Source organism: Melanotaenia boesemani, chromosome 15 (assembly GCF_017639745.1).
Source record: "Melanotaenia boesemani isolate fMelBoe1 chromosome 15, fMelBoe1.pri, whole genome shotgun sequence".
Classification (NCBI taxonomy): Eukaryota; Metazoa; Chordata; class Actinopteri; order Atheriniformes; family Melanotaeniidae; genus Melanotaenia; species Melanotaenia boesemani.
In genome coordinates, this window is record NC_055696.1 from 3489756 (window position 1) to 3517018 (window position 27263).

Sequence of the window (27263 nt, forward strand, 5' to 3'; positions counted from 1 at the left end):
AGATAACACACAAACTCTGTGGACTTTGACAGGTTATTATTAAACCTTAACATGGCATTCATACTCATCTACCTGCTAGCTTCTACCAGCTTTATCAGTGGTGTCTTGTTGCATTTGACCTAAATGAGTCAGCATTGATACATTTACAGTTATTAAGATGCGTGAGTCAGAAATATGTCAGTGCTGACTGTAAATGTTAAAAGCATTACATTATTTTAATAGGAAAAATGCTGTATTAAATAGAAGTAAACTGCTTGATCCCAGGTATTAAACACATGCTACCAACAGATGGCACTCCAGTCAAAATAAAGTCCATGCATGGAAGAAGTCAAATGTGGAAAAGGCACACATCAAGCATCTATTCTAAACTGTTGTCTTTCCTAAACATGTCATACAAGCACATGGAAGAGAGCAGATGCACTGCAAAATCTCAAAAATTAAATCCACAGACTCACAAAGAGATGTTTTAAGTTATCTGCATGGCAGATATGGTGCAACAGATTTTTTACAATTACTGTAAATAATTTTTGTAACATACTTCTGTTTAATTTTCTGACCAGAAGTGTGCGTAGGATTGACATCTAAAATTGCTTTTTGATTAACCTGAGTTCAAAGGTAATTTGCTACTGTGAGTGGCAAAATGTGCAAAACACTTCAGTATCAAAACTTTGTCTCAGGAGGAGGTTTTTCAGGTTGACCCATGTTTGAGCTGATAACAGCGATGCCTGATTGTCCGTCTGTCCCGCCCCTCTCGTAATACGGCTGCTTTGGCTTTTCATTCAGCGCATACGGAGTGATGGACAGCTTCAGTTTCTGTTGGAGAAGTAGATACAGCCTTAATATTAACACACAACTAGATTTGACATGTACATTATATTGTTTTCAAATTACACCTATGCATCACCTGCATCAATGAGCCAGGCAGCACCCACAGTGTGTGAATGGCACCTAAAGGTATCCAAATTATGGAGGCCAATGCGATGACCCAGCCAATCCCCTGAGCCCAGTCAGGGAAGACATAATTCCCATAGCGGGCTGGTTTGAACTGGATGATTGAGAAAATCAGGATGACCTGCCACACAAAAAAATGTTTAAAGTGAGGGTTGTGACACTGCTGGATAGATTTTAGTTGTGGATTTATATATATATATATATATATTTTCCCCCTTTGGGAAAATCCAGGTGACTTACAGTGATGAGCACAGGATCAACAATTAACCAGCACACTCTGAAAAAGATGTTTGCTCCTCTGCCCGTCATCTCTTTTAGGTTGGCTGAAAGTCGTGTCACCCCTGCACAAGGAAAGGCATGTTAGAGCCTGAAAATGTCCAACTATGTGTCCATACATAATCATTTTAGCTGATAATGAAGTGAACATGTTGCCTCACCATAACTCCAACAGGTGGCAATGATCTCAAAGAATGCCAGAAACATGATGGACACTATGGCAGTGTAATGGTCCATCAGCTGGAACACATAGATTCCCACCTGTAAAGGGACACAGGCTTCAGGAGCAAACAGTTTCCCCATTATATGGTTAAAGTTTAAAATGTAAGTTGCAGCCTGTACCTGCATGACACAAGGGATGCCTAACAGGAGGGCTACGCCACAAACAACGAGAACAAATAGTTCTTTCCGCTTGAAAACATTAATCAGATTTTGATAGAATTCATCCATGAGGCTGGTCACCATCACTTCAACCATTGCAAACTGGAAGAAAAATAAAGGATTTCTGAGTCATGCTGTAGCTCCTTGTAAATATTACAGATTATTTACTGTTTTTCCTTGTGTGTGATCACTTAAATTTATGTTTACTACCTCACTGTCCAGTCCGAGGCAAAGCAGCATAAAGAAGAACATCACGGCCCAAAGCTGAGCTACTGGCATGTTGGCAAAGGCTTGTGGGTAAACAATAAAAACCAATCCTGGACCTAGATGGATACACAGATACTCAGGATTGTGTTTTAATGATAAGAAATATCATTTAATGATTCTTCATGTTCTCACTTGTCTGTCAAGCATTTAATACATTAGTCTTGTGTTTAATACCAGATCGGGCATTTGTAATAGATCTAAAGATTACAAGTATCATCTCAAAGTCAGGGAATATCTTCACAGCTCGTCACTCATATAATGTTAGACTGTAGCTCCACCAGGATTATGGTCTCACAAAGCTGATTTTAACTCCACACAGGTCAGACAGACTATTGTAACTGCACTATAATTTATTAAATATATAGCAAACTACGTACTTATCACTTTTTTGCTTTCTTACCATCCACAGCCAGTTGGCTGATGGGAATACCCTGAAGATAAGACATGTATCCAAAAGCAGAGAAAATAACAAACCCTGCCAGGATGCTGGTGAGGGAATTGATAATTGATATGCTCAGTGTGTCCCTGTAGAGGAGAGAAGACTCTTTAGATCACTATAACCACACTAGAGGTCACTATTATTGCAGAATAAGGAGAGTAAATAAACTGGGATGTGTGACTGATTACTTCAGAACATTGTTGTTGAAGGAGTTGTAGCTGGACATGGCCAGGAGGGAACCAAACCCAATCCCGATGGAGTTGAAGATTTGAGCTGCAGCATTTACCCACACCTGCAAAACAACTTTAATCATCCCCATGCAGTCCTAATTTTAGTACTTTATCTCCAGCCTGCAGTTCTAGATTGGGTACCAGTTAGTAGTTATTTCTGTCCTACCTCAACCGAGAGGAGCTTGTCCCATTCTGGCACGATGAAGAAGATTATCCCATCTACTGCACCAGGAAGCTGCACATTATTAATCAGCAGGGCAATAAGAACAACGTATGGGAACAGCGCAGTGAAGTACACCACCTGTACACAGTCAAAAAAGGTACACATTCACCATCAGTTGGTCCATTTCTTCATCAACACGTCTGCATTCCTCTCTCTCTTTTTTTAACCTACTTTGCCTGTTGATTTCACACCCTTAAAGATGCAAAAGTAAATGATTATCCAACCCAAGATGAGGATGAGGAAAAGCTCCCACCGCAGCATTCCTGCTTCCTCTACTCCATTTGTCTGGCCCAGCATCTTATACCTTCAAAGATGCCAAAAATGAAATGCTTTAAGACAATACTTTTCCATACCGAAACTATGTAAATGCATTGAAGACACCATCAAAACTACAATGAGCTGATTGCCCTTCTTTGTGCTTTCAATCAGTAATTGTAATTTTATTATAGGAACTTAATAACATATAGTTTCTCATATTCTTTCATATGAGGCTTTTTAATGTCTCTGAGAATGGTTGCAAACAATATTTTGTCAATTTACTAATTAAATACTGTTCTTTGGGCCCTGGGGGTATTCAGCTACTGGATTCAGGCCATTTAAAGCTGAGGAATATTGTGACCTAACATGGGAAAGTTTAGCATCAGACCTTAAACAAGGATTTACATGACAAGAAAACCTAAATATGTCTCAATCTCAGTATAAATTACTATGAAATTCTGTGCAGACATTCACAGCATTAGACAGATTGTGCATTTTGGACCAAAAACTGAGGAGCATGTGTAATAAAATGTGCCTGTTTTTTTTATTAAGGCCCATCTGTAACTCTATCAAAATGTACAGTACAGAAACTCAACCCATTTTAATCTTTGCCATACATCTTGTTCAGCTAATTTACTATGCTTGGCAACCTCAAAAAATGGAGGAAGGGGTAAAAGAAGTTAATAAATCAGAAAAGATGAGTCCTGATTTTACTTACAGAACAGTACACTATGTGTACAAATAAATGATAAATTCAAAAGACCCATCTTTATCTTCATCAGCTGGTGCTGTCTATTTACCATTTATTATTCACATTTATCATTCATTACATCTTAAATTACAGCATAAATAAGGAAGTTACTATATTTTTTTCTTATTTTTTTTATTAAATTAACATTAGTATTTTTACTGACTGGAAGTAGAGGCTAAAATGACTCAATATTTCACATACTTTAAAATATTTTATCTTTTTTTTCAGTTTCTTATCACTGACCTTTACTTCGACTGATTTCCCTCTAAATTACTGACAATTTTTTTTTTTTTTTGCGAGTTTCATGTAACTGCTGGAGTTAAACTTGTGTAACCAACTCAGCTTCCAGTAAACCTCTGGTTATTTAGTAACGCCGCTGTAAACAAATCATTATCTCCTCTAGTTTGAACATTCAGAGAACGAGTGCTGATTTTCCCACACGTTAAACATACTTGAAGAACTCTTGGCTAGCTGTGGAGGAGTAGCTGCTGTTGGTGGCGTGATTAGTGCAGTTTGGTGTGTTCCAGGTGTTGTTGCAGCTCTGCCATGGCAGCGGTGCCTGGAAAGAGCTGAAGAGATAATACAAGGCCCAGGTGATGACGACATTGTAGTAGGTGCACATGATAAAGGAGATTGCCACTGAAGCCATGCCCACTCCTGTAGTCAGACAAAGATAACATGCATGTGTTTTCTTCTTGGGGTCTATTTTTTAGTATGGGCAGTATTCATTCACTGGATGCAAGAACGCAAGCCAAATACCTTTTAACAGTGGGCAAACAGTAGCCAGGGCATGGACAGGCCCCCTCCTCGTGTACTGCCCCACAGTCAGCTCCATGTAGAGCAGAGGGATCCCCAACACCACCAGCATGAACAGGTATGGCACCAGAAAGGCACCTGAAAGAAAGCAGTGGTGAGTCAGCTCTCACTCACATAATGCTGGCTGTTAAAGTTAAGACCTTGCTTGTGCTGGCTTTATGGCATCCTTTAAACTTTAACTTTCATGAGTCATCCTACACTTGCATTACCTTCCTTATATCTTGGATAACAATCACGTGATATAACCAACCATAAAGTTTCATAGCTTAATAGCTAGGCAATCAATTTTCCTATCAGTTGTTCATCCACATACATATTCAGTCAAAAACACAAACAACAACAAAAAAAAAACATAAAGAAGCCTAAAACATTCTGTAGACTGGGGCACCAGAAATAACAAAATACTGGAAATAAATGAGTCATAAAAATACAGGAATTTTGTTTGTTTAACAATATAAAACCCAGCCAGGAAGTATAAGTTACACTATATTATATTATCCCACTTTATTTCTACATACTATTGATAAGCTAGCAAGGTCTACGGTCACAGAAGTGTAGTTTACAGAAACACACCACAGCTCTCAGCCTGTTAACATTATTCTGTTTGCAGCTTGCTTTCTTACCTCCTCCACTCCTGTAGCAGAGGTATGGGAACCTCCAAACATTGCCCAGGCCCACAGCACAGCCAATGCCGGCCAACGTGAACTCTATCTGCCTGCTCCATAACGGTCTGCTGACCTGTTGATCCATGCCTGCTCCCTGTGTCATCACTGTTGCTCGTCCAGGCCCAAACTCCATGGACAGGTTGACTGTGATTTAAGTGACTCTGGGGTGATAGAACCAGCCCTTTTGTCACCATTAATGATTAGCTTGGCAGACAGCTCTGAGCCTCACACGTGGGGAAAAGTTTGTTTTATTTTACAGGTGCCATAAAACTCAACTTAGACTGTGGTACTCATGATAAAAATTAAATCATTTGCAGAATTTATATTTGCTAATTATAGAGCATAATTATTTCATTTTGTTGTGTAGATTTTTTGTGTCACTATCACAGCCAGACAAAATCACACTTTTATCTTTTATGACAAGAGTTATGGTTATTAGTGGCTCTTTGGCTCTTTCTATATAAAACTGTGAGAGGGGGAAAAAGTACAAGAAAAAATGACAGCAACTTTCTAAAGAACTTTTATAAGTTATATTTCTTTATTTGTGTTTTTAGTTACAGTAAAGTTTCCTGTTACATATAAAGTAATGTGTTGTGTTATCTGACATAACTCACAGAAGAAACATATTTCTAATCCTGGCAATTAAGAGTAAACATATACTTCTCAAACCAATAAGTATAAAATCCCTTTGTAAAACAAAATTAAGCCACTTCAAAAACTAATCTTACACTACTAAAACAGATTCAAAAGAAATCAGCTGACTGGATAATAAACATACATTTTGATTTCTATAGTATCAGCATACTGGATCATCAGGAGCATCAGGTTGCCTCCTGGACGCCTCCCTGGTGAGGTGTTCCGGGCACATCCCTCCGGATGAGCTGGTGAATGTGACCAGGGAGAGGGAAGTCTGGGTTTCCCTGCTTAGGTAGCTGCCCCCGCAACCCGACTCTGGATAAGCAGCAGAAAATGGATGGATGGATGGATGGATGGACGGATGGATGGATGGATGGATGGATGGATGGATGGATGGATGGATGGATGGATGGACAGTATCAGCATATTGCAATAATCATAGAAAATACTATATTAAATTGTGCATCGTATCCTTCAGAGCACTGGGCTGAAGAGAAAGAGCTGTCAACAAAAAAAGAAAAACCTTGCAAAACTGATGCTGAGCTGAACATGCTGGTCCACAAACATGTATTTGGTCGCAGTACCACAGCTGCTGGAAGCAGAAACATGGTGCAAACTGGAGGATGGAAAAGAGGTAACAAGGATTAAAAGACATCAGACAGGAACCTTACACTGTACACTGCAGAGATGATTTACACTTAATTTCACTTTGCATCCTTAAGGACAGCTTTGTCCAAGAAGCAAATACAGATTAAAAAGGGTTAAAATACATGCATAAAAAATCCTTTCCCCTAGTGTGTTCATACATACCTACTTTGTTTATGAAAATCATAAAAAATAACATTACCAACACACCTTATGATCATATTAGTCAAGATACTGATTCGTGTTAAGCAGTTAAATAGACTTATTCATAGGAGAGTTCTTCCCAATCCCTTTATGTTTAATCTGATAGTGAAATTAGACCTTTCTATATCTGCCATAATATCTTAAGTAATCAAGGTGGCCCTGTAATGTAGATATGGTGCTTTTTACCACAGCAGTGATAAGCTTTGCATCAGAAATGCCAGAAGCTGAAGAGGAGGATGAGGATTTCCACATGCTGTCTCTACAGTGCCAGTTTATCAGCTGTTACTTGGGGCGGGTCTCAGGCTTCTCCTTCCCTTTTATGTCCTTTTGTATTGAAATGACAGCTCTCTCACGAATCCATTTATCATCCACATGGAAAACACAACAAACACTGTGATTGGTCAGATACTCTAAACGCACACTGAAACGAAATAAAGTGAACTGGTTTCTGAAGATCTTCCTGCTAAGCAAAAACAAAGCAGACTGCACAGTATTTGACATGGACAGAAATAGTATAAGTAATGTGAACCTAATTAATTAAAAAATTCTGTGTGCTGTTCATTTGCTCAAGTTAAGTCCAACTGTGGTATTTCACAAGTATATCTTTTTAATTTAATGACCGTGGATGACACAACTATCATGTGATATTGCCAGTAAATTTGAGTCCATCTCAGGAAAATTACAGGAATTCTTGCTTAGGTTTACTTGCGTGACAGGATATTTAAACTACCACGCCTACTTTGTATTATGGTCCAGTAATCCTGTTTGGGGAGGTGGGGTCATACACAGGGGAGGGGTAGCTGTTTAAATAAGTCAAGCTACAATAAAACAAAAACATACTTACCGGAAAATGAGGTTCAAAATAAGATTACACTGCTTTTTAAAAAAAAAACTTGGGTCAGACTTGCGCTCATAAATTTTGTTTTGTTTTGAAATTCTAAGCGGAAGTGGTTTGTCTTCCTGCTACGACTATGACGAAACGTTGATCTCGACTCTCCATTTTGAATAAGCGAGAAAAAAAATCTATAGAAATTAACGGTAGGGGCGTGAGAAAAGATTTGAGAGCTGGTGTTTAAAAAGAAGGAAGTTCATAAACCAGGGTGGTATTATATATTTTATGTAGGTGTGAAGACACGTTACTTCTGTCGGTAAAATGGGAAACTGCCACACCGTTGGACCGAACGAGGCCCTTGTGGTTTCAGGTAACATAAACGTTTTTCGGCGCGTCAATCGTTGATGTTCGCATTAAAACAACAAATTAAAACTATTGAATGGTTATAATTGAACTATGTCTTACTTTTTAACGATAAAATAACCATTAGTCATCTTTAAATAGAAAATAATACTACATTTAATATTACAACAAACCATCATAAGGGGTACTCGGTCATTCGACAACACCTCTTCTTCAAGATGTCTTTCCATGTTTATTTTCCCACACATTAAGTATGGATATTGAAACGAATAGCGTCAATAATAATATTTCCACATACTCGACTTTCCATAATGAATTAAAGGTTATTATATATGTATATCAAGATGCTATTATACCGTTTTTGTAATGGGTGTTTAAATACATTACATTTACATTTTACGTTTGAATTTGATACGTTTTGGTTCTGCTTCTGTAATCTTTTTTGTTTTTAAGTATGATTATGAAATGTTTTTTATGGGGTATTTTAATAAGCAAAAGTTAGTGTTATTTAAGAGAAATTTGAGTAAGAGACGCAGAACTAAAGTTTTACACACGTACACACACGTACACACACACAACACTGGTCACTGACGAGGAGATATGGGGATGCTTTGCTGCAGAAGCAAAGTTAATTGAATTACAAGGAAAGGGCCTATAGACTGTGCTGAGTCCAGTCATGTCCGCACACAGCGTTTCTAATCAGCTGTGGTTTCTTCATATATATATATATATATATATATATATATATATATATATATATATATATATATATATATACATATAGAGAGAGAGAGAGATCAGTCATCTAATCACAAAACTTCTTCTGTGCTGTATATTGCTAACTCCTCATTCAGACTATCATTTCAAATCACTGCATGATAAACCTCTCGTCATTCACTTTTCTCTGTTTTTAGAAATCTTGCTGGTCAAGGCAGTTTTTTAAAAAAAGAAAAACAAATCTTGCCATACGTTGAAGCTGTGGTTTAACAATATTGTACAGAACCCATTTCCAGCCTGCATCTGTAACTGAATTTGTAATAAACTTCCTGTCTAATCCACTTGTGACCGGACAGACAGAAAAAATAAAACAGCTTTTGGGTTTTTTCCACTGTGAGCCAACTTTTATGAATGTCTCAGTCGAAAGATTAAGGATGGTTGTGAGTATTTGTAAGCTGCATGTCTTAAATCTAAGACTTTATTTCACTTTCTAAAAAATTAGTATTTTTCAACCAAATCAGAATTAGCTTTACTCGTCCTAATGAGAAAGGTGAAACATCATGTAATCCCATCTTTCAATTTTGAGTGTTTAAAGTGTGTAGCTTGCCTTAATTCTCTTTCATTCACATGCTGCCCTTCCCCTTTTCTCTGTGGGATGAATACATTTAGGAATTTCAGTTATGTCTGTGGTTAAACTGGTGTGTGGCCAAATGTATACCATAGGTCATTTACTCAAGTTGGTAGTGGCTTTTAGTTGGAGACAGAGCATGTTTTAGTAGAAGATAGTCCAGAGACCCCCCTCTGCTGCCTGTCAGTTAACATGTGACAGCTGAGAATGTCACACTAAACACTCCTGATTAAACCAACAAACTGGGGCCAGCGAGAGGATGTATGAGTATGTGTTGCCTAGCTGAAAAGATCCCACATTTAGTTCACTTGCCTGTCACTAAAATTTCTAAAGATAGTATACATAATTCCCCTTTTGCTCTGGAACTTGTCAGCGTCTTTTTGAAAGAATTAGTGTGTATGAAAAATGGCCATTTGTTAGCTTTGTTGGCGTAGTTTCTTCAGAAGTATGAGTTGGATAAATGAGTGGGATTAAAACTTATGAACCTCCACAGTCAGATAAACCGCATGCTGCTGCACGTTTGCATATAGAGATGCAAAACATCAAATCATCAAAGGATTTTAAAAAGTAGAGCAGCACTCTTCACTCATTGTGCTACAAAGAACTAACTCCAACAAAGAACTAACGCTAACAAAGATTTAACTCATACGTGTATTATGATTGTTTAAACTGCACATTATCATCCTTCATATCATTTGGAAAAAATTAAAACTCAATCTGTAGCATTATTACAACATATGTACTGCTTTAGAATCAAAAGGAGGTGTGCTTCTGGAGTTAGATGCTAATCTGTTTCAGCCAGTGATTTGAAAGGTCTAAACCAAGCCAAAGAGGCTGTATTGGCTATAACCATGTTTATTGCATCTGTGTTGCTCTCCAGGTGGCTGCTGTGGCTCAGATCAGAAGACGTATGTCGTGGGAGGCTGGGCTTGGGCATGGTGTCTCATCTCAGACATCCAGAGGTAAGACCTGTCTGCTCTGGCTTTAACCCAGAGAAAATACCTAAATGTGCTCAGAAACACAGTCAGTAAACTTTAGAGAAGGATATTTATATAACTCTACTTATGCAAAGTGTTTATTAAGGAAAAAGATATCTTATATTTTTAGTGGGGTTATGCTACTTATGAGAAGACAGTGTTATACCTGCAGAAGAAAGTGTTCAGCTCATTCTCAGTAAGGAGAATCAGGGAGAATTTGTGATAGAGGACCAAAAATTCCTGCTCTTCATAATAAAGACAACAGAAGACATTTTCATCAGTAGGATAGTATAAATTAAATGGTTTAAAAAACCCAACTTGATTCTGAAGTTTCCTAGCTGTTTGAGGGAATGGTAATTTGGGTTTTATTATTGACAGCACATTGTTACAACATGGAGATTCTTCAGGCCAAACATCATAACAGCTTCTTTCCTGATCTGCATTTTTATGTCATGTGTTTCCTACATGGCTCAGTTTCCAGTCAAGCCATTTTCAGTTACGTTTTCATGTTTTTCTCAGACAACAAAATGAGTTTGAGTTAGTGACTGAAATGTTGCCCATCAACACTGCTTATTCACCAACAGTCACAGATTCTTATAGGACACGTTGTTTAACAAAAACACTGCAGAAAACGACTGTTTTGGTTTTTTTTTTTTTTTTTTTTTTTAAGGAAACATTTGGTCACATGTTCACTGTGGTTAAGTCAGCTGAGTATGCGGCTGCCAGCAGTGACATATTGACGTCTAAGAAAATGCAAATCCTTTCTCTTGTAGAGCTGTTCTTTGTTTAATGGATAATAGCAACAGTGAGGCCAAAAAGATCATATATTCATAACAAGGTGAATCCTTTACAAAATGAGAAAAAATGAGTGAGGCTGGGAGGTCTGAGCTGTTTGGTGTGTTAGAGAACAGATACAAACACTGGCAAGGGTTCAAATAAGGTAACAAGTCACACATTAAACTATATAGTTGGCTAAATAAATTTATGCAACTAAGAAAAAGCTTTGTGAGATAAAAGCTTCTGAAATATTATGAAATTGAAAATTTTAGTAGATGTGCATTTTATCATGCTGACTGGAGAATCTCCTTGTTCTGAGAGAAAAACATTTGGAAACTCTAAAGAATAAATAAAAATGATGTCGATCCACTGCTTTCCTGACAAGACTGCCTTTTTTTTCTTTGTTTTTTCAGAACTGGCCAACAACATGATTTTAAAGCAGCATGTTCAATATTAATTTGTTTTCTGAAACATGTTATTTAGACAAGAGGAGTTGTTATTTTCTTCTTTTTTATACAATTAACTTAAATCAGTCATTTATGATGGATAAAGACAAACATCCTTACAAAAAAGTACTGTTTATTAAATGAGTAAACATAGTCTGTCTGCTTCCCTTAAAGGCAGCTCCAGTGAATTAGCTTCACTGATGCCACTGGAAAGATAAACAGACGGCACATAATGGTAACGAGAAAGAAGGGTATAGATATATGCACAAAACTACAACCATGAACCTTGTTGTGTACTGAACCTCCATTCTAAACCACTGAAACAAAGATAATATTACAAGAAATTGTACATATGTTGTATAATTATGAACCATTTCTATATACGTTTTTGGTTTTTTGTCAGAGCTTAAAACCAGACTAAAAACAAGATATTTAGTTTATTTTTATTAAAAGATTCTGTTCAAGAATCACATGCTGCTCTGCTGATATATTGTGTGTGTGTGTGTGTGTGTGTGTGTGTGTGTGTGTGTGTGTGTGTGTGTGTGTGTGTGTATATATTATGTAGTATATTGATGTATATTAGTATATAGGATTTGTTCAACTTCCGTCCGTTGTAAAGCTTAAAGCTACTTAATCTAACCTACTTTATGCAGACGATGCTAAATTAGGAGGAATATTTCCTAATCCTGTATTTTTGTGTGCTAGTGGTTTAAAAGCAATTAAAAGCATTTTAACCATAAACGCAAATACAGTTTTATTCCTTTAAATTGACTGCAATACTTTTAAAAACAAACAAATTGCCAAACCAAGACACCCAGACTCTTTATTAAATGTTGATTAAACTCTTATTAAATAATTATTTTGTTTGCCTGCCTCTTTTTCTGCGTTGTAACTTCTCTGCTTTGTCTGTTATTGATCTCACCCATCTCAGCTCTACAACATCTCCTTCAGGGTAGTCATCCTACATTAAGTGCTGCTTTCTGTCTTTAGTTGCTAGGACATGTAATATTAAACTTAAACAAAATGCTAATTTTGAAAAATGTAGTTTTTTTTTGTTTAGGGGAAAACCTTGACAGTAATCCTTTCCTATTTTTATTTATTATTTGAGTCACATGAAATTTGGATATTATTTCAGATGCTTTCTTGACAGAGATGATCTGGGTCCTCCCAGAATAATGATGTATGCTAAAAGCCCTGTTTGCTGGACAGCATTTTAACAGCGGTGGGAGTAAGTGCGGCCTCCTGCTCGTGATGCTGTAATCATCTTAATGTCCAGGCCTGTGACTCATTGATCCAGCTCTTCTGGAAAGCAGAGGAGGTGGAGCGTTGAAGCAGAGAGAGTGTCCATTATTAGAAGCTGTATTCAGCCTCCTTCCTCTTTGACTCTAAAGCTGCAAATAAAAAATAGAAAAAAATAATGCAAGCCAGTGCTTATAGTAAAAGACTGGCTCTTTCTCCTTTATCATCTCTAAAACATAATCTCGTGTAAGGAGTCCAGAGGACTAGTCTTAAAGCAGTGGATATGATTCCTTGGGAGGGACTCTGTGTAATCTTCATGCAAATTTAATCTTAGAGAGCCAGTGTGGATCTAGAATCTTCTCAACACTAATTCAAGTATTCATTTATAAAGAAGCTAAATTAACTGTAACAAGTCACCAGCAGCACATCATTCACTGTTTTGCTGGTTTTGGGACTGAAAGCAGCATAACAGGAGGTCAGATTGTGTCTTTTGCCCCTCTCTCTTCCCTCTTCCTCTTGACGTTGGTTACTGACATTCCTAACAGCTGTTGTCCAACTTACTGTTTTGCCTTTGCTATTCCCGCTGCCTGCCTGCCTGCATAGAATGTCTCTGGAGGTTATGACCATCCTCTGTCGCTGTGAGAATATCGAAACCTCGGAGGGTGTTCCCCTGGATGTGACAGGGGTGGCTCAGGTAATGCACAAAAGAAAAAAAAAAGAAGTGGGTGGTGCTCAAGGCCAAAGGAGGAAGAAGGACAGTTGTTGCACTAACAAGCTAACGGTGTCAATGTGTGCTCTCACTCCTCATTTCTTTCTTCCTCTGCAGTCAAAGGAGGCAATCGGCTTTTCTAAGTTTTTGAGCCACCTTTGGCAACGCCGTCTTTGTCAGAAATGTGCAAATTTTTAAAATGAAGATCTGAAGAGTCCATTGACAAATAAGATCTAAAGCCCGAATCAAACCTTTTTTCTGACATTTCGGTCATGGATAGCGTCTCATGCTGCTCTGTTGCTAGTGATCTGGAGTCCTTGGGTGAATGGTTTCACTTTGTCTTGTTTTTTTTTTGTTTGTTTTCATTTTGTGTTCTTATTTTCTGTTCCGTCCCTTCATTTGCTTTCCCTGCGAACATGTAAATTTTTATTTGATATTTTCCACATTCTTCACAGGATAACGCTTGAGATTATGACCCTGCAGCCCAAGTGTGAGGATGTAGAGACAGCGGAGGGTGTAGCTATTACTGTCACTGGGGTGGCTCAGGTAAATCATCACACTTTTCTGGGAATGCCAGTTCAGACTCCACTAACCCCCACCCCTTCTTCCCTTCTCTGGCATCACCCCATAATCACAGCAGAGGTAGTGTTTTATACACCAGGCTCAAGATGCAAACGCATATGTTGGATCAAATTGTTGATTGCATGATCGACCCTCATATCTGAACCAGTTCATCGAATTGAACTCCATCAAACAAGCTGGGGCCAGAATTGTTTTTGCTGTTTTTTGTTTCAGGGCACATTTGTTGTTTGTTTTGTGTCACTTTTGATTAAAAATTCAAACATTTGTTTTAATGTTTGAAAGAAATATTTAAACTGTCATGACTAGTTCAAATTGTTAGACTTTAGGTACATAAAACACCTGTTTGTGTGACCAAATTCGCCCTTATTGCTGCCTAAAATGAATTTAATGGCCATTTAAGTTAATTGCGTCAGGATTGTTTTGTTCAGTGCCAAAATAATCTTTTTGTACATTAAAAAGATATTAAAGAGAAAATCCTTCATAACACAAACCTAATTTTAATCCCCTTCATCATTTGGTTGACTACACTTGGATAACATTGATATTCTTTAAGCCAGATATAAAAACATGTACCACCAGATGAAAAGACCACCGCTTGCCTTAAGGAGGTGTCTTTGTTCTGCATGAAGTTTGACATATGAAGGCTACAGATACTTCTTTAACCCACTTAATTTAGGTGCTGATCCCCTCTGAAAATGTCTGATTTAACATGGGCCAGTGTGCCACCTTTAACTCATCCCCAAAAAAAAGTAAAAAAAGGTTTTATTTAGTGATGGCACAAACCAAACCTTTTATCACAATACTACATAGTGTCTGGCAGATAGTAAACACAGTTTTGTGGAGAATACAACAGGTTAAGCCCTGATCTTGTGCAGTTGACATGTCTTCATGTATCTGTACCGTATTTTCCGGACTATAAGTCACACTTTTTTTCGTAGTTTGGATGGTCCTGTGACTTATAGTCAGGTGCGACTTAGGTATAAAATTTAACATGTTTTTAAATGTTAATATCGACTGACATGAACCAAGAAATAAACATTACCGTCTACAGCCGTGAGAAAGAGCTCTATGCCTGTGATAACTACGGTATATACTGCTCCTTTATTTAAAACATTAACTTCAAGACAACTGAGAAAGACTAAACACAAACAAAATGCCCCCAAAAAGAAAATCTTATTCTCAGGATTACAAACTACAGGTAGTAAAATACGCAGCCGAAAACAGTAATCGAGTAGCAGTTGTCAGAGTTGTTTAGAAACCACACAGAGGATGAAGAATGATGTGGAATGAGATTGCGAGTTTGGTGAACTTGCTTATCGGTAACTTGCTTGTTGGAGTCGTTGGCTTGTTATGTTAGCTCACGGCAAAATAAAAGCAAGCATGCCTTCAGAATGATGGATTTTTTCAGATGTTACTAATGTGAATTATACTGTATGAATGGATCCATATGAAGATAAAGTGTTTATTTGTGCACATTTACAGACCATAATAAGGGTGTGAAATTGTACTCGGGAAATGTGACACTGCTCTGAAATAATTCGATTTCGGAAACGAACAGTGGAAAATCAGCTTCCATTCCAGTTCTACTGCGGCTCAATCGAGAGTGGCAGTAAAGAGGTGAAACTTCTCACATACTCCACTTTGTCCACTCCACTGGAGGAAACCCTACGTTAACATGCCGGACACATAATCAGCCTGTTGTTCCGTGTGCTACTGTGTAGTTAAACAACATGCCTTTCCAGGTTAAATGTTTGTTCTTGGTCTTGGATTTTGTGGAATAAATAAATAAATAGATGCGACTTATAGTCCAGTGGGACTATATCTGTTTTTTCCCTCTTCATGACACATTTTATGATTGATGCGACTTAGACTCTGGAATGACTTATACTCCGGAAAATACACTATATCAGTTGTCATAACTAAAGATAAATCAAAACCTACTTTATGGTGTGTTTTTTAACTTGTTATGACAGGTCATCAGGTCGTAATGTTTTGCTAACAATCTGGACCCAGCTTCATAGAAGACTCTGCCATGTCTTGTCATGTGGAGCATGCTGTTTTTGACACTGGTGGATTTTCTCTTTAAGAACTTGTTGTATACCACAGGTCTCTGCATTTCAATTTCAAATTAGATCATTCTCCTTGTTTCCTTTTTCTTTCCTTTTCTGTCTTATTTATCTGCATGCCAGTGCTGTTCATTATCAGTTCTCTATTTTGACCACAGCCTTGTCGATGTTCCTCTCTGTTTTTGTGTTGACAATGAATCCACTGTCTGGAGCTGAACAAACCCTGTCACTTTTCCATAGTTTAACCCACAGACAGGCTCATCATGGCCACTATTTAATTGGTCCAACCGAAGCCAGGGCCATTGTGGGGTGTGTGTCCCATGGTAACAGGCATTTTATATCCCTTGTGAGCTAAAGAGACACCGAACTAAATGGAAGGTGCCTAGCAGAATCCATTTAAAAGGAGCAAGAGCAGAATCTTAATTTAGGACAATTTCCATTTATAGAACAGAATTTTAAATCCAATTTCATTCAAATCACAGAGGGACGAATTCTGGGCTTAAATTTAATTTAGCCTCATGACCTTTGTTCATACTATTTAAATCCACTTTTACAGCAGATAGAAACATCTCATTGTAGGGACCTAATAAATCCATGTTGTGGAAATAGATTTTTTTTTGTCACTGTGTATTTTTGAGGGAATGTAGGTTTTGAAGAGACAGGAAAAGGGGTGATGTAGCACAATGTTTGAGAGGGTGTGGAAGCAGAACAGGAGTTAAGGTCAACAGATTACACTACACCCAAATCGCTGCTAAAGACTCAGCTATGGCTCGACTCCACCTGCTGTCTGTCTGAGCTGGTCAGTGTGTGTTTTTTGCCACTGGCTTGCGGCCTGCTCTGTTATCAGAATGCGTTTCCTTGGAATGAAAACCATCTTTCCTGACTTTGTATTGCCCTCATTTCTGGTTTGAATGCATGTTGCAAAACAAAACCATGTGCAGACCTCTCGCCTAAGGACCCAGCTCACTGTGGTTTTTTTTTTCTTTTCCTTTTTCTTTTCTTAAAGCTACTGTGGACTACAGTGTTAGTCCAACTGTTTAAATCCTTTTTTATTTCTTTTAAATGAGCTCTTACAATCACTACTGTCCTTTTTTGTGTTCTGTGAATCTCAGGTTATTGTTGCTAACGTTTCTTGGGTTTATATTAATTCTAAGTGCCAATGTTTTTTTTTCTTGCATCATTCTTTAAAATTTAAATGATCCTTTTAATTATTTTTATTCTTTTTGACAGTGATGTTCTTTTGATCGGGATGTTGAATGGTACTCGTTGTAATGTATTTGATGGGGAGCATGTCCTTTTAATATTTCAGGCAGTTTATAAAAATGTAGAGTTTATACTTTTGTTGGAAGTTACATTAGAAGCTGATTATCAACCACAGCTTGGCAGCAGATTAAAATCAAGAATGCCTCTGACAGCACTATTTTCATATGAGTCAGTGTACGTTAAGAACTTGTATGAAATAAATCTCAGTACCACTACCCCTATGTAGTCTTTATTTATCAGTTGTGCAAAAGTTTTATAGCATGCTGAAATGATGAAAATACAATGTTTTCATTGTGAAATTGTCATTAGGAGAACCACATAATTAGAAATAATTTGCAGATTTCATATAAAATGGTGATTTATCTGAAAGTTGCACCATTTCTCTATTGAGCAATAGTTTTAAACTTCACATTGAATAAGGCGGATAGATTACAGACACGTCTTAAACTAGTGATCTATCATGTGTTTTTGCAACAGCTACTGTGAGGCTCCAGCCACGTCACAGATGTACTGTTGAATCAGAAAGATATGTTCACTGTTGCCCCTCCTATGTGTTCCTCTGTAACATCTTCCAGCATTTTTATTACACAGTTCTGACAATTTAACACAAAAACTGATTTGTGAAGTTTTCATGTGTGCCACACCTTTGTTAATAAATGTGTGTTCAGCTGACGATCTGTGTCCGTGTTGGCATTAGGTGAAGGTGATGACAGAAAAAGAACTGCTGGGTTATGCCTGTGAACAGTTCCTGGGCAAGTCTGTAATGGAGATCAAGAGCGTCATCCTGCAGACCCTGGAGGGTCACCTTCGTGCTATCCTTGGTACGTAGCTTCTCAGTCAGCCTGGTTACCATTTGGTGGTGATAGAGTACCACAATTATGATTTTGACAGGTTGTGTGCATCTGTGATCATTTGAACATTTTGCCAGCCACATAACTGACATTTCTCCCACGGTGTTCCATTTTAAATAAATGTGCAGTAAAACAATTTGTTTGTCTACTGCATCTATTAGTAAGCAACGTGTATACTGTGTCCTAGTGAATATTGTGGTGTGAACAGAAAGGACACTTCATCCAGATAAATTTCTCACAATGCAGTGGTACACAGGTTTCAGCCCGAGTGTTAGTATAATGTTACCACGGTGGTAATACATTTTGATAATAGTAGTGATAATACATTCTACCCTAGTGTGTCTGAAAAGGTGCATATAGTTTTAAATAACTTCAAATTATAATAGCTGAACATTAAAATAAATTCAAAGTGTGTATTGTATGGAATTTTGGATGCAACACTTTTTGTGTATGTGTGTGCGTGTAACTTAGCAACCATAGCTGCTTTAAAGAGCGCTAGTAAATTAGATCATGGGTACTTCCAGTGCCTGAGGACACAGAACCTGGTTGTAGAGGTAATTGTTTCAATTAGAGGGCAAAAACCATCTTCTCCCATCTTTCAGGCACCCTCACTGTTGAACAGATTTACCAGGACCGAGACAAATTTGCTTCTCTGGTGCGAGAAGTGGCAGCACCTGATGTCGGACGCATGGGCATCGAGATCCTCAGCTTCACCATCAAAGTATAAGATTTCAAATACGCTTTAATCTGCTTTTATTTAGTTATTTATTTTTATTTTTCCTATTTTATTTGTAGTTTTGTTTTTATTTGCCGTACTGGCCCTTAATATTTATTTTCCCTTGTGACAGGATGTGTACGATAAAGTGGAATACCTGAGCTCTCTGGGCAAAACTCAGACAGCTGCTGTACAAAGGGATGCAGACATCGGAGTGGCAGAGGCAGAGAGAGATGCTGGCATCCGGGTAAGAGGAACTTTATGAAGAATAGTAACTTAAAAGAAAAGCACACTCATTGCTGATTGTAGCTGTTTCATAATGAAACCAATGGTCCTAACTCGCCTCCATTAAATTTCTTCAACCTGTCTTTTTTAGGAAGCTGAGTGTAAAAAAGAAATGATGGATGTTAAGTTTGTTGCTGACACAAAAATGGCCGACTCTAAACGAGAGCTGGAAATGCAGAAAGCCTCCTTCAACCAAGAAGTTAACACAAAGGTATCAACTTCAACCCGTGGATTGTGTTTATTTTCTAATAATATGAAAGTTGAATAGTAAAAAAAGAAAAAAAAATTCCCCTGCTTTTCTAGAAAGCAGAGGCTCAGCTGGCATATGAGCTGCAAGCGGCCAAAGAGCAGCAGAAGATCCGTCTAGAGGAGATTGAAATTGAGGTGGTGCAGAGGAAAAAGCAGATCACGATTGAGGAAAAGGAGATTGACCGTACCGAAAAGGAGCTCATTGCCACCGTGAAGAGGCCTGCTGAGGCTGAGGCCTACAAGATGCAGCAGCTGGCTGAGGGCCAGAAGTGAGTCCTTAAAAATGACTGAAACACGTCCGCTCCTGCCTTCATGAATCAACTGGCACAGTGTTGTCAGCTTTATTTTAAGTTGTTTACATTGACTTTACCACAATCCTGAAATAAAATCCACTATGCAGCAACAGTGAACACTAGATATAACAAGCCACCCTGTTTACCATAATTAATGGCTTTTACTCATTTAGACACCCTGTTGGATTTAACAGCACACCAGTATGTAATTATCTTCCATAACATCAATACTGTCTGAGATAGTTTCTTTTACTTTTCTATGTTCACTCTGAGAACCACTTAAATGTGTTTCAACCTGTTAAAACCAGTGTAGGAGCAGGAAATGAGTGAAAAACAGAAACCACAGCTTTTGGTGTTCTAGAAAAATACATAAAAATCCCATGTACACAGAATAGCTCTGGTATGAACACGCTCGAACAAGTAACAGTTTAATTTAATATTGTAAAGTATGTTTAGTTTTTATTTATTTTACATGACCACATTCCACTAGCTGCAGAAATATTTGTGATTTTCTGTTTGTTAAGCATCACTGAGGAGTTATTTTAAATGTTTCTTGTCTTTTACCCCAGGATGAAGAAGGTGCTAACAGCACAAGCTGAGGCTGAAAAGATCCGCTGCATCGGTGAGGCAGAAGCAGCCTCCATTGAAGCAGTGGGTAAGGCAGAGGCTGAGAAGATGAGGCTGAAAGCCGATGCCTACCAGCAGTACGGTGAGGCTGCCAAGACTGCTCTTGTCCTGGAGGCTCTACCCAAGGTGTGTGGTATACTTAAATTCACATTTTTTTAAGAAATGGGCAACAAAGCTTAAATGCAACAATCTCATAGTACAGTGTCCTCAGTATAATAGCATTTGGTATAAAGTCATTCTGAGTTTCTTGTTTTTGTAGTTTTTCTGTGTTCACACAAACTGTTTGACATCTTGAAAGTGGAGCATCCTTATCATAACATATTTCAGTGTTAATGACAGTAAATCAGTTTAGCTTAAAACAAACAGCCAGAGACTGATGCAGCAGCCAACTTGCATCTGTTGGAGAAGATACGAGATTTTGTCCTGCTGCTGCCATGAACCAGGCATCCATTGCTCAGAGTTGCCTGATGGTCGGGGGTGTTGTGGAAAGAGCAGCAGTCTGTTCTCAAGCTACAAACACCTTCAGCTCATCTCCCAACTTTCTGCTTTTCAGTGGTAGCTTGCTAGTTTGGCTAATTCAGTTCATGTCTCAGAAACACAACAGACATGAAAAGAGCAGGTTTAATGAATGTAAACTTGACAGTGGTTTTAAATCCAGTTCAAAGTCAAGAACAGGTTTGTTTCCATACATGTTTCTCCCACCAGTGTGTTCTTTGTGTAGATAACTGCAGCGCAGACTGTCTTCACAAAGACTGCAACACATTGATGTCTTAATATCAACACTTAAATTCATTAGCTTTGCTGTAAACAACCGTTGGCCTTTGTGAAGGCTCTTTGCTGACTGGTGTTTCCAAAAATGAGTCAGCAATTATGAATGGCGGACAAAAAACAGGATTTACAAACATGAACAACAGCAAATAATATTAAAACACCCAACAATGTTAATAAACAGAGCTCCAAACGCTGTTTCAAGTTGCAAACCGTGATTGTGAATTCTGCTCTATGCTGCATACGTTAAAACAACAGAAGTAAAACGAGACCACGGAGCTCATGTTTTATGTTTATCTTTACTTGTTTTCTCCAATTCTTTCTTGAAGTAAGCAGACTAGAACATTACACTGGCTCTAGGTTTTCGAACATGGTTAGTTTGAGTTATGATATTTTATTCAATTTGGTTGATCTCCATATCACTTAAAACAAAAAAAACCAACAGAAGTTAAACCAGGAACAAAAACAGAAACTGTAGGTCAGTACAAAATGCACACACATTGAATGAGTATTCCTCTGAGGCTTAGAAATAAATAAGTGCAAAAAAGACCATAAAACCAATAAAAGACCATTAAAAACCATTGAACCATTAAAACTGCCATTAAAAATACCTGATTACAATATAGCATGAGATAGAAAGTCAAACTGTAATAGATAGAAATCAATCACTAAATAAATATTTGACTTTGGTAAAAAGTCTTGTTTAAAAATGAAACAGCAGCAGGAACAAAGCTGGTCCTGAAGCTCGGGACTCTGATTCTCAGACCAGATGGTGTGAACTGGAACTCAGACCAGAGGATGGGAGTGATCGGTTAAAACTGAGCTTGCTATTAGCTTCATATGGCTGGTGTACAGAAGCTAGACTCAGCTGTGACTCCCCCGTTAGCCAACAGACAATTAAATGATCTGGGTGAGTTCCTTTCTTTCAGAGATCATTGTCCAAACCATGACACAAGAGAAAAAGCTAAAGCTGATTCAATAAAAGCATGAAAAGAGTGTTATTGTTCTATAGAGGATGGAAAAGGAACACAGTTGTTTCAGACCTCTCACACTCAACCCTGTCCTCATATTTATCCACACAAATCAAAGTAAGCACACATGGATAAACATTCTCAAGCAGTGCTTTGGAAGTTGCAGCTGCATGGCATTGAAGGACAGAATCATCTCATTTCTTTCATAATCAATGGTCGAGTGTATTCTATGCTAAAGGAGATAATAGAGAAAGCGTTGGAGCTCCTTTCCTTTGTACTTTGAGAACTGGAACAGCTCTGATCTCAGCTGCTGTTTAGATACCTTTGGGTCATTTCACTCAGTTCAGGAGGTTCCTGAGCAAAATATTCAGCTGTACCCAATGTCCGCTGTGAAGATGGTACACAAGATAACTTTTATTTGCTCAGCCTTCAGTCGTAGAATATGGATGGTTGTGAGGATTGTTTCGTCTTAATAATAACAAAATGTTGTTTTCAGATTGCCAATAAGGTGGCGGCACCTTTGTCTAAGACCAATGAGATCGTCATCCTGAGTGGAGAAGGCAGCCGTGTGACTGGAGAGGTGACCCGTCTGCTAGCTGAACTGCCCGTCTCTGTCAACGCCCTCACTGGGGTGGATCTGACTAAGGTGAGAGTTACACTGCTCTCTGCTGGAGGTGGTTGTCTTGTTTTATACTAGGCTTCTGACTGCTGAAGGTTTTGAGTGACTTGAACTAAACCAACATACAGGGCAGCTTCAATATACTGTGGTTACTCGTATATTATTTAGGAGATAGAACTTCATTCCTTAATACTTGTGAATAAATTAAATATTTGTTTCAGTTTCAAAAGAATTGAATAATTTAATGATATTATCATTCTGTTGAATGACATTTAGTGTGCTGTTGGCATTAGACACCAAATTCTTTTAAATAGCAAAACTATTTTTTTTTGCCAGTGATTGTGGGCATTATTTCTGAGTTAGAAGCTCTAATGGCAGCATCATCCCTATCTCCCCATAGTAAAGAATCCTGTAAAAAAAACTGATTATGTTGCTAAGAGACTAACTAACACCACCGAATACAGGACCTCCTCCTTGGTGGAGGTAAATATTCAGAGGTTGATGATCTAAAACACTACGTGCCTTTCTGCAGCCCCATGTTTGAACTTCAGGCGATACTGAAGTCATCCTCAGAACATGTGGCTTTGGATTCAGAGCAGAACTCTTATCATCCTCATCCAATAGATTTGTCATGGAATCAAAAGTTAAATCTAGAAAAAAAGGAAAAAATGAGTGAATACAGAATTCATTGTTAGCAGGAATCACATTAATCTTTTCTCGTTCTTGTAGTCTTGGATTTCATGTCTGTGAGGATAACTTTTTTTTTTTTTTTTGGCTCTCCATTCAAACCGTTGTGTCCTGTTATTCCACAGATCCCTCTGCTCCAGAAGATGACCGGCACTCCCTGCCCAGCAGCTGTGTGATACAGCAGGTCCAGGACTAGTTTTCTGTGTTCCTGCCTCAAGCATGACAGATCCTTTCAGCCAGAGACCCCTTATGCAACTGCCTTTGACCAGAAACACTTGACACCAATGAACCAAGAGTTTATTTTTATTTTTGAAGAGGTTTTTGATTTTCTACAGGAGTTTAAAAAATTTATTCTCTGTTGTGTTTATTGTACTGCACTAGTTTGTCATGATTATATGCTGCAGTGTTTTTCATCCAAAGCAGAGCTGGATATGTCAGAGACGGAGGAAAAATCTGAGTATGTAGGTGGTGTAAGTTTCCACCTGGAGTTTGGGGGGAACCAGTTTCCTCTCATGTGACGTGTTCACATTTAGATGTGGAGTAGAGTTCCAGCTTCTGCCTCTTCGTCACAGCCGTTTGTTTAATGCCTCCTGCTTAATCAGCAGAGTAGCTAGCAGTACATGACGCACTTCTCTTTTTCTTCCACACTATTCTTAAAGTCTAGTTTGACATGTTTCTAACTCGGATCTTTTTGGATCTTCACTCAGAGTGATTGTAAAATTGACAGTTTTTCAGAATATCAGTGATATTTGCATCAATAATCTTTACCTCGTAGTGGATTATCACGTTGCCTGTCTTCTTGTTCTGATGTGCAGTGCCTGTCGACCACTCAAGTGTCCAAAACCTTAGAACAGTGGTTTAGGTTGGATTTATATCGCTGTGTTATAGATGGACGATGTTTTACAAATAGTTGGTTATGTTCATGATATCTGCTTATGCTGTTAGAAGTGTTTGTTATGTGTTTGGGCATGTAGGTAAATGCTACTCAAACACAAAACCCAACTTATGGTAGCCTTAAAAGAGACGGTGGATAGCTGCCAGGGCTGCTAACCCCTCCTCTATTACCTCAAGTAGCTTATGTTAGACTATCAGGATCTGAGATTTAAATCCTTTTGTCTCTTTGTCTTCTGCTCTCAAACAATTGTTTCTCCCACATGTTGTTGGAAATGCTCACTTTTGACTATCCATGTTTCTTTTACTTCACAGTCAGTCTACACTGATGTTTGTGTCGCAGAAAGTCTCGTTGCTCTGGCCTTTTATGGAGTTTAAATTGTTACAGATTTAATTTACTCCCGTCAGTGATGAAGAAGCAGAAATTTAAGGTTTTAAATAGACGTGTGATCCGGCTGTAAACGCTGTGTTTGGTGTTTGTGCTCAGTCTGCAGTAGGGCAGATGTAATGTGAAGAACATGCATGAGCTGAGCAGCTGGACCAATGACTTTTTCTGCTCCTGTACACAGAAGCATAAACTAGTAAAGGCTGTAAATCCTACATGCAGTCTGTTAAAATGTAAGGAACTAAAACATTCGTCTCATAATCTGACCTTTTTCTCTTATTATAATATTACAACCAAACCTTTTAGATTTCACTAAAATGTAATGGCTTTCATTCAGAGTTGGTTGTAAGTTAAAACATAAATTAATTAGCTTATAGCGTATCAAAGTGCCAGCGTAGGACTTCCTGTGTGAACATGCAGGTTTCGACCTCTAGATGGCAGCGTTTCAGAAGGATTTACTTTGAAAAAGGACTTCACTCTGATATTTTGTTGCCTCTTGATCTAAATCCAATTTTATATAAAGATGTCAACCTCTGTCATTTTGCCACATTACCTACGAGCTGACTGAACTGCTGGCCTGCCTCTTTTAGTTGAAGAGAAAAACGTGAAGGACCTTTAACCACTCTTCAGAATCTGTGATTGTTTTATTTTGCTGGTGAGTCATGGTATCTTTTTTCTTTCTGTGAAATAAACGCTTGTCCATCTGACCTGTGAAAATTCCAGGTTTTTGGTGAAATGCCACAGTAAATGGCCAGTAATTTAAACGGTGTGACCCAGCACAGCCATGGATGAATGACATGGATGCCATTTTAATTTGGCCACATATTAAATGATTTGCAGTTTTGTCCTTTACTCAGACATTAAAGATAGAAATTCATACTGGCTGGACGGTCGCACCTGTTTATTACCGATTTTAACCTCAACTGTAGATTATTATTTTACCTACATAGTCTAAACCTGAATCTGCAAATCATCTAATTTCAAACATTCACACATTACAATCCAACCAAGATTTGTCGACTGGCTGTGGACTCATTGTTTTTCCTAAACTGAGTTTACAAAGCTCAGATTCTCTGAACAAAATGTTTGACAACCTCCTGCTCTGTACTTCAGTGCCTTCGTTAAAAATAACAAGGTCATTTATATGTCAGTGTGCAGACTGTTGACTGTAACTATCAATCATTTGAATGCACTAATGCAATGTTCTTGATGACTGTGTTATAGGACGCAGACCAACTAGTAGGTTACATGAATGTGATTATATATGGTGTTCAACTGTAATTCTTTCTCTCTGTTTTATGTGCTTTATGACATTCTGTCCTACAAATGTATAAGGGAATATAAACATACATATAAATGAATATATAAACATGTTTATGTAGTTAAATATATCATTTTATGGCTTTTCCTTAAGAACATGGACTTCATTCATTCTTTTTGATCATTGTATTTGTGTCAAAGAATACCAAGCCTACATTTGCATTGACTAATCAGAATAGTCGTTACTCCGTGTAACATTTGAATGACCAAACGTTGTAAACCTATGCCTTAACTCTCAACTTCATCTGACATGTTCATCCTTTGTCTAACATAGAAATGTTTTTTTATTTCAATTACACGTTGAAGATTTATCTTGTGGCTTCTGTAGCGCTGGTCTGAAGTGATCCATCATGGAAACTTAAGCATGTGTTCATGTTATTCTGTGTTGTGTATCACCTTCTAATAAATGTTACGTCACCTTCTGTCAGCCTGCGTGTCTGAAAATGGTTGAAGGGTTAGTTTAGGGTACAAACAAATGACTGCAGGAAGATTAACTCCATCATCATCATTCATGCTTTCAATCAGCAGGCAGGAGACGTCCTCCAGCTGCTGACTCCCGTTAAGCTGGAAAACTTTTACTGTCAGAGGTCAGGATTTAGTGATTGAATCAACAATGTTGAGGGTTCTCAGCTCATTGATGGTCATCTGTTATACATTATTAATCCTGAAGGGGGCAGTCATAGCTACAACATCACAGGTTGCCACGGCAACAGTTGCCAACCAAACTGACATCCTTCTCATTTCTACATTTAAAGAAGCTAAAAGAAAATGTAATAAAATCTTGTAAATTTAACTTATTTGAAACAAGGAAACCGGAAAACACTGATGTTCATTTCCAGTGATGTTTGTTGTATAAACATGAATTATGTGGAACGGCAAACAATGCTCTAAATATATAAAGCTGCCTGAACATGCTAAACGACTTATTTAAAAGCTTATTCAGAAAGGCATCTAGCAACAGACATTGTGATTATTTCTGAAGTAACGTGGGCTGTTAGCTTAACAAGCCCTTCAGCTAAGCTAAAGTTAAAAGTTGAAACAACCAGCAGCCACCACACCTTCCTATTACCCAAGTAAAGACCCCTGTGCTGCCCCTGCAGGACCAGTGAGATGATTCAACAATACGAACACAAGGCTTTTTAAATCACTAAAAAAAACATTTTAAATGTTGTACAACAGACAGGATACAGTTCAGTCTCAGATCATTATCACATTCAAATATAAATCATCCCAAAACCTGAGCTCTTATCAGTCTGACTGC

At 38.0% G+C, this 27263-nt stretch overlaps 2 protein-coding genes across 4 annotated transcripts; one reads left to right on the forward strand and one right to left on the reverse strand.

Moving 5' to 3' along the window:
* Nucleotides 1–23: 23 nt before the first annotated feature.
* Nucleotides 24–6123, reverse strand: si:ch211-283g2.1 (sodium- and chloride-dependent GABA transporter ine). Its single transcript, XM_042008953.1, has 14 exons — nucleotides 6036–6123; nucleotides 5216–5418; nucleotides 4536–4670; nucleotides 4229–4433; nucleotides 2939–3071; nucleotides 2711–2845; nucleotides 2503–2606; nucleotides 2276–2400; nucleotides 1819–1931; nucleotides 1570–1710; nucleotides 1389–1488; nucleotides 1192–1292; nucleotides 905–1072; nucleotides 24–813 (listed from the first exon to the last, which is right to left on the reverse strand). The coding sequence occupies exons 2-14, from the start codon at nucleotides 5388–5390 to the stop codon at nucleotides 661–663; spliced, it is 1788 nt and encodes a 595-aa protein (XP_041864887.1). The 5' UTR covers nucleotides 5391–5418; nucleotides 6036–6123; the 3' UTR covers nucleotides 24–660.
* Nucleotides 6124–7692: 1569 nt separating this feature from the next.
* LOC121654097 (flotillin-2a) lies at nucleotides 7693–26424 on the forward strand. 3 transcript variants are annotated; one of them, XM_042007991.1, is made up of 12 exons: nucleotides 7693–7780; nucleotides 7866–7944; nucleotides 10163–10244; nucleotides 13886–13976; nucleotides 18039–18162; nucleotides 18795–18913; nucleotides 19041–19154; nucleotides 19284–19403; nucleotides 19496–19710; nucleotides 20304–20487; nucleotides 22597–22746; nucleotides 23532–26424. In XM_042007991.1, the coding sequence occupies exons 2-12, from the start codon at nucleotides 7896–7898 to the stop codon at nucleotides 23580–23582; spliced, it is 1299 nt and encodes a 432-aa protein (XP_041863925.1). In that variant the 5' UTR covers nucleotides 7693–7780; nucleotides 7866–7895; the 3' UTR covers nucleotides 23583–26424. The 3 variants fall into 3 exon arrangements, with proteins under 3 accessions (XP_041863925.1, XP_041863924.1, XP_041863926.1); XM_042007990.1 differs by lacking the exon at nucleotides 13886–13976 and adding an exon at nucleotides 13325–13415 and having other exon boundaries at nucleotides 7703–7944; XM_042007992.1 differs by lacking the exons at nucleotides 7693–7780; nucleotides 7866–7944; nucleotides 10163–10244; nucleotides 13886–13976 and adding an exon at nucleotides 17542–17962 and having other exon boundaries at nucleotides 17997–18162.
* The last annotated feature ends 839 nt before the right edge of the window (nucleotides 26425–27263 follow it).

Excerpts from the sequence above, each read along its gene's own strand:
- si:ch211-283g2.1 (XM_042008953.1), bottom strand. The coding sequence starts at position 5,390 with ATGGAGTTTGGGCCTGGACGAGCAACAGTGATGACACAGGGAGCAGGC. Across the intron at positions 1,293-1,388 it reads TGCCACCTGTTGGAGTTATG|GGGTGACACGACTTTCAGCC; the intron begins GTGAGGCAACAT and ends TTCCTTGTGCAG. Across the intron at positions 1,073-1,191 it reads TTGATCCTGTGCTCATCACT|GTCATCCTGATTTTCTCAAT; the intron begins GTAAGTCACCTG and ends TTTGTGTGGCAG.
- LOC121654097 (XM_042007991.1), top strand. The coding sequence starts at position 7,896 with ATGGGAAACTGCCACACCGTTGGACCGAACGAGGCCCTTGTGGTTTCA. Across the intron at positions 7,945-10,162 it reads CGAGGCCCTTGTGGTTTCAG|GTGGCTGCTGTGGCTCAGAT; the intron begins GTAACATAAACG and ends GTTGCTCTCCAG. Across the intron at positions 18,914-19,040 it reads TCCTCAGCTTCACCATCAAA|GATGTGTACGATAAAGTGGA; the intron begins GTATAAGATTTC and ends CCCTTGTGACAG.